At 29.8% G+C, this 11,579-nt stretch overlaps 1 protein-coding gene across 2 annotated transcripts; it reads right to left on the reverse strand.

The window, feature by feature from the left end:
• Positions 1 to 72: 72 nt before the first annotated feature.
• Positions 73 to 10,802, reverse strand: LOC125069118 (ATP-dependent RNA helicase dbp2-like). Of its 2 annotated transcripts, none has more exons than XM_047678494.1 (8): positions 10,718 to 10,802; positions 10,527 to 10,631; positions 4,957 to 6,397; positions 4,635 to 4,863; positions 4,215 to 4,373; positions 3,796 to 4,137; positions 3,503 to 3,658; positions 73 to 3,351 (listed from the first exon to the last, which is right to left on the reverse strand). In XM_047678494.1, the coding sequence occupies exons 2-8, from the start codon at positions 10,559 to 10,561 to the stop codon at positions 3,221 to 3,223; spliced, it is 2,493 nt and encodes an 830-aa protein (XP_047534450.1). In that variant the 5' UTR covers positions 10,562 to 10,631; positions 10,718 to 10,802; the 3' UTR covers positions 73 to 3,220. The 2 variants fall into 2 exon arrangements, with proteins under 2 accessions (XP_047534450.1, XP_047534449.1); XM_047678493.1 differs by having other exon boundaries at positions 3,784 to 4,137.
• Positions 10,803 to 11,579: the final 777 nt, after the last annotated feature.

Raw genomic sequence — 11,579 nt, forward strand, 5'->3', positions numbered from 1 at the left:
AAATCAGTGAGCCACCAATTAAAAATATGTATTAAAAATTTATATTTAATAAATTTAATAAAAGTCATCAAATTCATACATCAATTTATTAATCAGAATTTAATACTGTATTACATAGAAGAAATGCACTTCTTAGAAACATTCAGAAGACTTCCCTTTGGGACATTAAACAGAGTCTCTCTCCATTTATATACCTTATAAATTGAATAAATATGAACTATGTACTTTGTTATAGAATCAATATTTATGAAGATCTGCATTGCCACATACTTAAAAATCTATGTATATTTTTCACAAACCTACAATTTTAGAAAATAAATCCTTAAATAGTATATAGGTAAAGCGTGAAACTACAATTGTCTATGAGATAATCTTGTTGAATAAATAAAATTTTGCAAATTAACAACAAATAATAACATACATTTTATAACTTTAGTTCTCGTACTGTCGCTGCCACAATTTGTCAACAACATTTACCATCACAATTAAAAAATAGAAATCAACTTATAAATGAGTTAAATATCATTTCCAATAGGTGACCGCATAGAAAGGCTCTTTGACACATATCCAACATAGTGAATAAAAAAAATTTGGAGAAAACACACAGCACAAGAATTCTACCAATATAAATACAGACATCTTAATTCATTCAGTCAAAGTGAAACTTGTATAAAATATTCAATTAGAAATAATTATAATCAGTCTTGTTTAGAGAAAAAAGTTTATCAATACGTGTTGAAATTGTATACACGTTTTGATATAATCTTTATTATCACAATACAATATGTCAGATATGATGTCATTCCTTCTCTTGGACGTAACTAGTATATAAATCGCCTGCTACGCTACTTAGTGTTATTATCACAGTTGTTTAGTAGAGGTGGGTGCAGTACTTTGTACATAAAACAGGAGCTACCTGCAATCCGCGACCATACTCAATACAATACGATTGCCGACGAAGCGGACAATCATTTAGCCTAAGCCTTACCATACCGTCAATAAGCATTCACTTTGATAACATGATCTCTTGCATAACAATCTTATTTAATCAACGATATGGAAGGAAGGCAAGCATATAGGATAAACATCTTTAAGATGAATATATATGCACATTTACACATCCTTTATTGCAGTCTTTCTCTTATAATGTACACAAACAGTATATGAATCTCGCATTGTAAATGCATTTTAAACACGAGACCCAATCGAGTTGTTCACCCCTTGAATAAATCTGACCCGTGTTATTACTTCGTATCTTTAAGATGCAGTTTATTAACGGGATTTCTAGATAATAACTATTACGTCCCTTTGAACTGGTACATTTCGTCACCTTGCGGTAAACTGAAAACTAAATTGAATAACAATAAAATATTCTTATACCTATCATATAATATTTTTGTGAGCGACTTGCAAGCTTGTTGTCACAAACATTCATGAAATTCCCTCAAATAGTCAAAAAATATATTTTTGTCTAGTGTTTACACTTTCCAAATAAAAGGAAGTGTTCTTATGTATTAACAATTGACCAACGCAACGACAGGTTATAGTAATGAAATATCACAGATTTTCCCTCTTTGGACAGTAATGGGCTTCTAAAACAACACAATACATAATACCTGTTTTATAATTATTAATATTTTGTACCAATTGACTTTCTTATCGTTAGCCCTTAGAACCCCTTTACGTACAAAGAAACTCCAGTAATTAAACTAGAATTATGTGAAATTTACATTATATAAAATAATCGAAAAACAATTAATAAGAAATGACTTATTTCGCTAAAAAGAAAGTAACCATTGCTCGGCTATTTATATAGATCAAAATTCTAATGCTCCTATGTTAAATGCACGTATTTACATACCTTCGTAATTTTTTTTGTGAAAGATACAAATAATTAAATTTAACTGCATTTGAAACCTAAGCTATTTTAGTCTAACTGTTTTAGAGTAAGACCCCTAGGCATAATACTCAAGGTTTAATAATCATTAATAAAATATATACCTTTGAAATATTGACCTGAAATGTCACTGACATAATTATAAGAAAAATATTCACAATTTTATCTGGCAATACAGATTGTTTTAAAGTATATCAAAAGCTTTTTTTAAATTTCTTATACTAAGTTGTCCCGCTCATTTTCACTGGGTAAGATCATCATTATTAACAATGAAAATAATTTATATAGAATATTACACTTTATATCTGCCCTTTGAATCCCACCCCCTTAAATTTTACTCATCTTCTATATGTTTCGTGCATTTCGTACATCATACAGACATCTTTAAAACGAAAGGCACCCGGGATTACACAAGAGGGTACCACACCAACTACTCTAAATACATACATATATTGATTAAAATCTAATGGTGGAAACAACAGTTACTCAAAATGTCCACCAATTTGGATCATTCGCTGTTGACCGTATTTACTCTTTTTTTCTTTAATATTAAGGACATCTAACATTAAACTGATTTATTTCTCATTTTACCATTTAGTATTTTGTTAGAACATTTTCTTTAAACATTCAAAACACTTAGAAATGATTAATCATTATTAAATAGTATATTATTATCTTTTAACTGCTATACATTTTGACATTTAAGAAATTTTAAACACTACAAATATTGTTTGCTTTACAGAACCGTGATTTTAAATCACAACAGTAAATGCTTCCAATAAATGCTAATTACACTGACTTACTGTAAGAATAGTGGTTTTATAGGAGAAATTAATACATAATTGTATTATTTGTAAATACTGATATGGTCAACAGTTAATAAACCAGGTTTAACCTAACACACCTACTTAATTCGTAAATATTGATCTGAAAGAGAAATCACAAGCATTTAAGAATTATCAAAAATGTTGCACAGTTGCTCTACTCAAAAAAACTTTTTCATTTACTGTCAAAATAAAGAAAAGCGAAACTGTTCATATACCTTATTAATAATGTTTGCAAGCTTTCAATCAGATCTACAAAATATATTCTAATCATATATTATTAAAAAGTGATTATTACAAAAAACAAAACACATCGCCCATTTGGTTGGAGCTCAAATACAATACAAATTGAAGCTAAGTACAATATTATTTTTTATACTATGATGAATATTAGGAGCAAAGACAGTGGGGAAAAGGGATACCATTATAAAGAAAAAAGACCCTTACAAAAACCTTAGTTTTTTCACATATAAGGGACTCTGTAATTGCTAAAATAATATTACTGTTGAACTGGAGCTGCATACAATAGTGGGCCAGGTGGTAAATGTGGGTATGGAACACCAGCTCCTACAGCTGCTTGGTAGCCACATGGACCGCCGCCTCCAACGCCACCACCGTAAAATTTGCCTCCTAATTTTAGAGATAAAAAATCATTACTATAACATACAACTAACAGAGAAAATAAAAAATAAAAAAATTTAAATGATTTTTACATACAAAATTGGTAAAACAATTTATTGATTCTATCAAACCTCTAAATTTTTTGGTATAAAATACTAACCGAGCATTTCCTGATGATGAGGATGCATTTGAGTGTAATGGGGTGGTGTAGCAAAATGAGGTGGTGGAGATCCATAAGAAGACCCTGATCCAGCTGACTTATTTCCAACTGAGTTAGTATTACGATGGTATTGTTGACCACCATTTCCACGTGTATCTATAAAGACACAACAATTATTTTTATATGCCAAATTGTGCTGATAATTATAAAACATAATAACATAATGTAGAAATCATCATACTATGAAATATAATATTGATTTTCTATATTATGTTACTTACTGTTGAACGTACGTTGCCCATAACCATTTTGATTGTTGTATGCGTTTTGATATCCATTGTTGTATCCTCCTTGGTAGCTTCCCATTGATTCAAATACATTTGGGCTAGGAAAAGGTACAGTTTTTTGGTAACTGTTTTGTCTATAGCCTTGGTTGGTGTTTTGGTTCTGGTTAGAAAATCGTGGTGCTTGTTGTTGCTGTTGTTGTTGATGTTGTTGTAGATTGCGATTTTGATAATTATTTTGATTTTCTTCGTTACTCATATTAGCCATCTTATTATTCCATTGATTGCTCTTTTGGCGAGGTGAACTTGCACCACTGTTGTTTTCTTTGCGTTGCTGCCAGCGATTACGACCTTAAAATTTAATTTTGTTAATATCTTAGAAGACAGGTACTTATAAAATAAAAAAATAAACAATTAATTAATCATACTTGAACTGTTGTTGTTGTTCCTTGCCATATCACTAAGCTTAGCAGGAGGATTTTGTCCCGTTTCACGAAGCACTGCCACTAAAGCACGGGCCTGGCGAGCATCACCACTCGTAAAATAAGTGTATGCTGTACCAGACTGTTGGCATCGGCCTGTACGACCTACATAAAAAAAATCAAATGAAATTTATTTGTACATCTATTATACATAGTATTTGGATTTATATAAAATATTTTATTTGTTAATTAATAAATGTTTGAAAGTTTATACAATGATACCATAAGATAGTAGACTAAAACAAAAGTGTTTCATCAATTACTTAACAATAAATTATAACACTTACTGTGATATGAATAGTGTAAAAAGTACATTATTTATTGAGTTCACAAGGAATAGTTAACAACGTAAACTGATATACGAACCAATTCTGTGAATGTAATCTTCAGATGAATTTGGGTAATCAAAATTAACAACGAATTTTACATCTTCAACATCTAAACCACGAGCAGCAACATCAGTAGCAATCAAAATAGTTGTGGCTCCATTGCGAAACTCTGTTAAAACGGCGTCGCGCTCAGGTTGCGACTTATCGCCGTGAATAGCTAGAGCTTTGTGTCCATTGCGTCGCACTGCACGTGCTATGTCATCCACCTAAAATAATAATATTGTAATGTAACTTTTGTAAAAAGAAATTTAAATATTCAACAGATAACATATTTATTCTAGTTTTATAACTTAGCTTACTTTTTTCTTTGTCTCAACAAATACAATGACTTTGTTGTCCTTTTCCGAAGCAATTTCTTTCAGCAAATTTGAAAGTTTTAATTCTTTCTCGTGTTCTTCACAGACCTCTATGATTTGCTTTATATTGTTATTTGCAGAGAGATTTAACGAACCAATATTAACTTTGATGTAATCAGTTAAGAAATCTTCAGCAAGAGCTTGAATTTCCTTTGGCCAAGTAGCAGACCACATCAAAACTTGACGGTCCGGACGGATCTGTTCAATTATTTTGCGGATTTGAGGTTCGAATCCCATATCCAACATTCTGTCTGCTTCATCCAAAACCAAATAAGTGCACCGACGTAAGTTGGTAGTTCCTCGCTCTAAGAAATCAATTAACCGCCCTGGTGTTGCAATAACAATTTCTACGCCTCTTTCTAAGTCTCTAGCTTGAGGTCCTTTCGGTGAACCACCAAATAGGCACGTATTCCTTATACAACCACGGGCACTGTAAGCTTGTGCTACAGATTGAATTTGCTGTGCCAATTCTCTTGTTGGAGCCAGAATAAGAGCAATAGGGCCATCGCCCCGTTGGATTCTTGGTTGATGAACTATATGAACTGCTGCAGGAAGCATGTAAGCTAAAGTTTTCCCTGATCCAGTAGATGCAATTCCTACCATATCGCGACCAGATAATGCAATGGGCCATCCTTGTGCTTGGATACCTGTAGGTTCTTCCCAACCTTGCTCTTTAATAGTACTCATTACATGATCAGGAAAATTACCTTCATCGAACACATGATTAGGACGAGGAACATTATTTCCACTTACAGTGATTTCTTTAGCTGCACGGAACATTTGTACTTCTTCCTCCGAACGTCCTTCAACGTTGGCATGTGGTTTGTAGAAATTTTTTTGAATTGTATCAAGGCTTGCCATGTCCCATTCAGGTTTTGTTAGGCTATCACCAGGATGTTTAGCTTTCCTGCTTTGTAATTTACGATCATTGAAATCTGATGACGGAGACGAGGAATTATTATAAATTTTTTTGGGAACATATTGTTGACAATTATTGAGACCATTTTGATTATTAAAGTTTTTGGGCCCCAAGTTTTTAGGGAAATTTTGTTGTTTAGGGCCACCAAAATCATTTTTTCCATTGTAAAATTGCATGTTGCCTCCAGCATTTTTTTCTCCATCATAATCATTTTTTTTTTGGGTTTGGTTGTAGTTATTTCTTGGCCTGTATTCTTTTGGTCCGCCAAAATCGGCAGGATTTCCATTTTCATTTTTGAAATTGTTATAATCGTTTCTTACGCCATTAAAATCATTTCTAGGCCTGAAGTTTTTGTTGCCCATTCCATTTCTTGGTGTAAAATTTTTTGGCCCACCAAAATCATGCAGGCCATTGAAGAATGGAATTTTACCGAATTGTTCATTCCGGTCTAGTCGAGGTCTAAAGCTGTTAAATAAAATAAAAGTTAAATCAAAGAATTTGATTGAGAGTGAAATTAAAATTATTTTTCTAAAATTTTAGGATTACAAAGCAATGCTTGAAGCTTTACAATTTTTACAAATTTTGATATAATCTATATTTAGATGGTACATACCCAAAGTGCACATTGCAGATTTTCATTTACAAATACATAATTAATTTTATAGAGTAACCCAATTACTGAAAATTGCTGATTATTGTTCCCCATTAAATGAATAATACATATAATATTTGATTATAATATTATAAAGTTTTTTAAACGTCAAAAGAATTTCTCAATAACTAAAATTCAAAAATTTGGGAAAGTGAAACACAATGTGTTTCAATTTAAATTGAGACATGTTGCTAACTTATACCTAAACTATTATGTTATTGATTATTTCGCGTGTTAAAATTATGAACATTAGCATATATATAATATAAGAATATTAGCTTTTCTACTATGTTTCTGTGGAAGCTTTTATAGGTAAAACACATATTTAACTTGCAGCAGACAACACGAATAACACATATTAATCGATATTACAAAATAATTAGTGTGTTCTCATTGACTTATATACATACAAGACGCGCAGTTTGGTACTGAGATTTGGTGCACTACGTTACGGTTAAATGACCAGAACTCATTTGGTCGAATGTGAGCGGTCGAGGAGCTGACAACTGTTGAAAGCAGCAGATTATTGGTATTCTTAATAAATTCACAATTTTTTTTATTTTGTGGGGGGTCATAAGTAGTCATTTTTATTTACATGCGCACTACTACTAAGTAAATTAATTCGTATTTTCTTGTAAACAAATTATATCACGCAAATTACTTACATGACAAACATCTTGATATGACATTTAGCTTTACTAGATTTATCTAATGCCACCGATATGGCGACATAGATTAACAAACATACTTAAAACAAATATACCAATAGCGGAAAAGATAAAAATAAATGTATTTTAACAAATACCGAATTTCATTCTTTGATATCGTAAAAAATATTTTGCCAGAGAAAATTTTTGTCAGGAAGTATTAAATTGATTTCTGTTTTTTCCTAGGTTCTAACCTAAATCTGTTACGTTGAATATATGTTGCTACAATTACTGTCTAATCTACAATTATGAATCAAAAAAGTTTACTATAATACTCTCAGAAACAAACAAAAATCTATTGTGCCACATCTGCGCGATCGTTTGGCTCAATCACTTAACTAACTTCCCCTACCGCTTTCTTTCCCTATTCCGTCACTGTGACACAATTTTTATTTTGAACAGCTTGTCTAGTAATATATACATATAAGTCAATGTAAGTTCTACTTATCTTTACCTCGGCGTGCGAACTTCAATTACAATTGTACAGAAAGGAGTCCAAAATAATTAAATTTAGAAAAGTAATCCGATTTAAGAATGTTATACATTTTTAAGTTTAGTTTTGATGTTCTAACTGTCCTCATACTCAGTGTATGTGGAAATAATAATTGTAACTATCCATCCATCCGAAATAATCACCATAATAATTATAATTCATAACATTGGAAATTGTAGTGTAGATAGAATTAACCTTAATCGCTAGTGCAAGTACAGAGTAAGCAAAGCGTCATTTTTTGTGACTTTTTGATATTGGGTTTGCACTACCCATATCACACCGATATAAAGTACTTCACGATTGCTCGACTAATAAGGCTCACGAGTTTATGGGACCCGGATTGCTGCAACAAAGTTACTTATGACGCTTTTTATCTAAAATTTCAATTATGTTATTGGAGTTTATCCCTAAAACTCGATTTCATTTAAAACTTTTGTAACGAAAACTTTATGGATAGTAAAATGCACATTAACAAAAAAAAAGATGTATTTATAAATAAATAAATTTACATGTCATATTAATTAATATACATACCTGAAAATAGACGGCAGCTGTTTGTTTTTAAAATGTAACAATTTAAAAGTATATACATGCATTAATTATTGAGATGTGTTTATTTATTTATTAGGTCACAAGACTATTGCCGATATTCATTAGTGTAATCATATTTTGTGCAAAGCAATGATAACACCATGTCCTTATTGTATACACTTCTCATGCATAAGAATGAAATAATGCCAATTTTTTTTAAGTAGTTAAAATAATAAGCTTCTTTTATAGGATGAGAAATTTATTACTTACAAAGAATTAAGAACGAAAAAAAAAAAAGATAATTTGACTAAGCAATTAGTTTATTCATTGTGCATTTAAATTATAGCAGATAAGTTTTCGATTATACTTTTAAAGTAAATAAACAAATATATTGTATGAGTGAGTTCAATACTTAAACTAATATACATAAATCAACAAGAATAAATGTACTTACCAGTTTATAAACCATATTGCCATTGTATAATAATTAACAATGGCGAAAATTTATCAGGAACAGCTTAGGAAATTTAATCTAATATCTTGTTTTTTATTGGTGTTTGGTGATTTATGAACGAAAGTTTTACAGAACAATTAACAATTTTAAAACAGTCAGTAAAATATGTTAGATGTATTTGTTTTATCTGTACTTGCAAATATCTTAACATATTACAAACTTATCAATTATTCATTTGTATTTGATGGTTTTTCTGTATCTCGCTGAAGCTTATTTATTAAATACATTTCCATTGACAAGAAATATAACAACAAGTAAGAATGGCATTAGCAAAATAGTTTAAAATATGAAGGTTTTGTGGATTTATGTACCTGCATAATGCATTCTTCAAACTAAAAGAACTGTAGTACTCAAACAAATGTATTTTATAGTATTCAGCTTAATGTGCACAGGGTTGTACCAGTTTTCAATAATATAAAACGAAAGTAAGTATATACTACAATGCAGTAATAGAATATAACTAATAAAATAATATACACTGCTTGACAGGGCTTAAACACTGATTTGCTTATATTTACTAAAAATATATATATTATCATATAATTTAAAGATATTTTACTAAAATAAATAAAACAATAGAATTCAAAAATCATCTGTTAAATAAAATAAATATCCATTACCATTCATTACAGTGTCTGATTGTTATATAAAATTGCTATTGAAATCTTTGAAAAATAAGTGTTTATATATGACAAGAACTAGTCATGTATTTAACATGATTTTTTTAAATAATAATGTAGAACTACTGAAAGTACTAATCCTACAGACAAGACAATGAAGATAAAATTACTAATCAGTAAGTAGTATTTAAGTTAGAAATATTTTTTAAAAGAAATTTATATCCAACAACACATACAACAATTGTATAAATTAATTGAGAAAGATATTAATACAATTTTTTTTAATAATAACATGAAATTATTATTTTTTGTTTCAGCTATTTAGGGAGTGGATTGGTTAAACATTAACACAATATATAAAAAAAAGTAGTTTACCCAAGCAATCAGCCTAAAAGACATATTATATTTAATTCAAAGAGTTAATAAATTTAATTTGATAATTGGTAGATTAAACACTTCCATATGGGTTATGAGGGAAAGTCAACCCATATAAAACACAAATTATTTTTATATTGGTAATACAGATTCCTCAAGTTTAGAAAATTTATCGACGCCCTTCAGTGCAAGGAGAGTAAAAAAAAGGCGTTGAATAAAATAATATATCTTATTAGTTCAATGGATACATTAATAACAAGTTTTACAGGTCATAATTAATATGTTGTATTCGTTCAAATCTACATTACGACTTATTTATTAAGTATTTGAAAATAAATAAAATCGCATTCTTAAAAAGAAATATATAAAAAATATCCTAGCAACCAGCAAATATTACGAAATATCGGAGTTGGACTACAAAATTTTATAATCAGTTTAACAAAAATAAAAGACATCCAAAATTTAGGATAATTATCTACCATGACACAACATTTCTTTGTTCTTGTTATGCTCAAACCCTGTTATTGATTTTTCTCGAAAGGATTCGCAGTATAGGTGCGTCCATTATCAGCTGTGCAAAATGCATTGCACAAAATGGCCGCCGAGTATGTGATTGTGAGCTCATGCGGTAAATAGTAATGGATATCTATATTATAACAATTCTGCGGGATCGGAGGACGAATTAATATATAATAAACTTACATAGGATGTTGATTGTGAAAGCTGTTGTACTGCATATTGCCGTATTATTGTCGCTCTTTGTAGGTGGTACGGTACCTACGTGGTCGTAAACGCTTGAGTTGATATCTGGAATACATTTTTGCACAAATTTGAATCTAGTTACAATTAGTAGAAATTTTAAACTTGATAACTATAAACCAAATAGAACTCACCTCTCTATTGAGAGTATTAAAAAAAATTGTTAATTTTCATTCACCAGTAGCGACCTAACAGACCCGGCGAACGAACAACTCGATAATGAAAATATAATGGCCGACGGAAGAGGAAATTCTAATACCGTAGTGCAGTGTAGCCTAAAGAAAAAAAGGCCTTCGAATTAAATACTGAATTTAACATAAATACATAATAATATGCATGTTAAAATTATTTTTATTTTAGTTACACGTCGGTTTTCATAGGTTTTTTTATGACTAAATAAGAAAAATAAAAATAATAACAAAAAATTTATAAAAGAGTATATAACTTAAGAATGTATATAAGGTGAAATCATGCAATATATAATTTAATTTTAAAATGCATGAATATATAAAACAATCTTTCTTGTTGATTATAATGATTTATTTACACTTTTCGTAAAAAATAATGATAATTTCTGAAATATTTGAAACGAAATATTTGAACTGCCGCTCATCCATTACTTTAGTCCATAAAAATCGTAAATCGCATAGGCTGACTGAAAAACAGTTTTTCAACCGTCAAACTGTAAGAAACTACCATTTTTTAAATATTAATTGTAAATTCAACAGTTCCGGTGAAATTAACGTTAATTAAATGGAAACTTCAAAGTCATTTATTTCGCTTTAGTGATTGGGAAGGGTAATGCTTTTCCTTGGTACCAATCGATTCAGAAAACCTTACTCTATTATATATTTTAAAAGTTATAAGCATCCTTAAACTATTTAAATTAAAAAAACTGAAAATTATTTTTTCCAAAATAATATTTCCTTACAATGTTAATTGATTATGCCTTCAAATTAATGTATTATATATAATATAATTTTAAATACTTAACAA

The sequence above is a fragment of the Vanessa atalanta genome, chromosome 15 (genome assembly GCF_905147765.1).
Source record: "Vanessa atalanta chromosome 15, ilVanAtal1.2, whole genome shotgun sequence".
NCBI lineage: Eukaryota > Metazoa > Arthropoda > Insecta > Lepidoptera > Nymphalidae > Vanessa > Vanessa atalanta.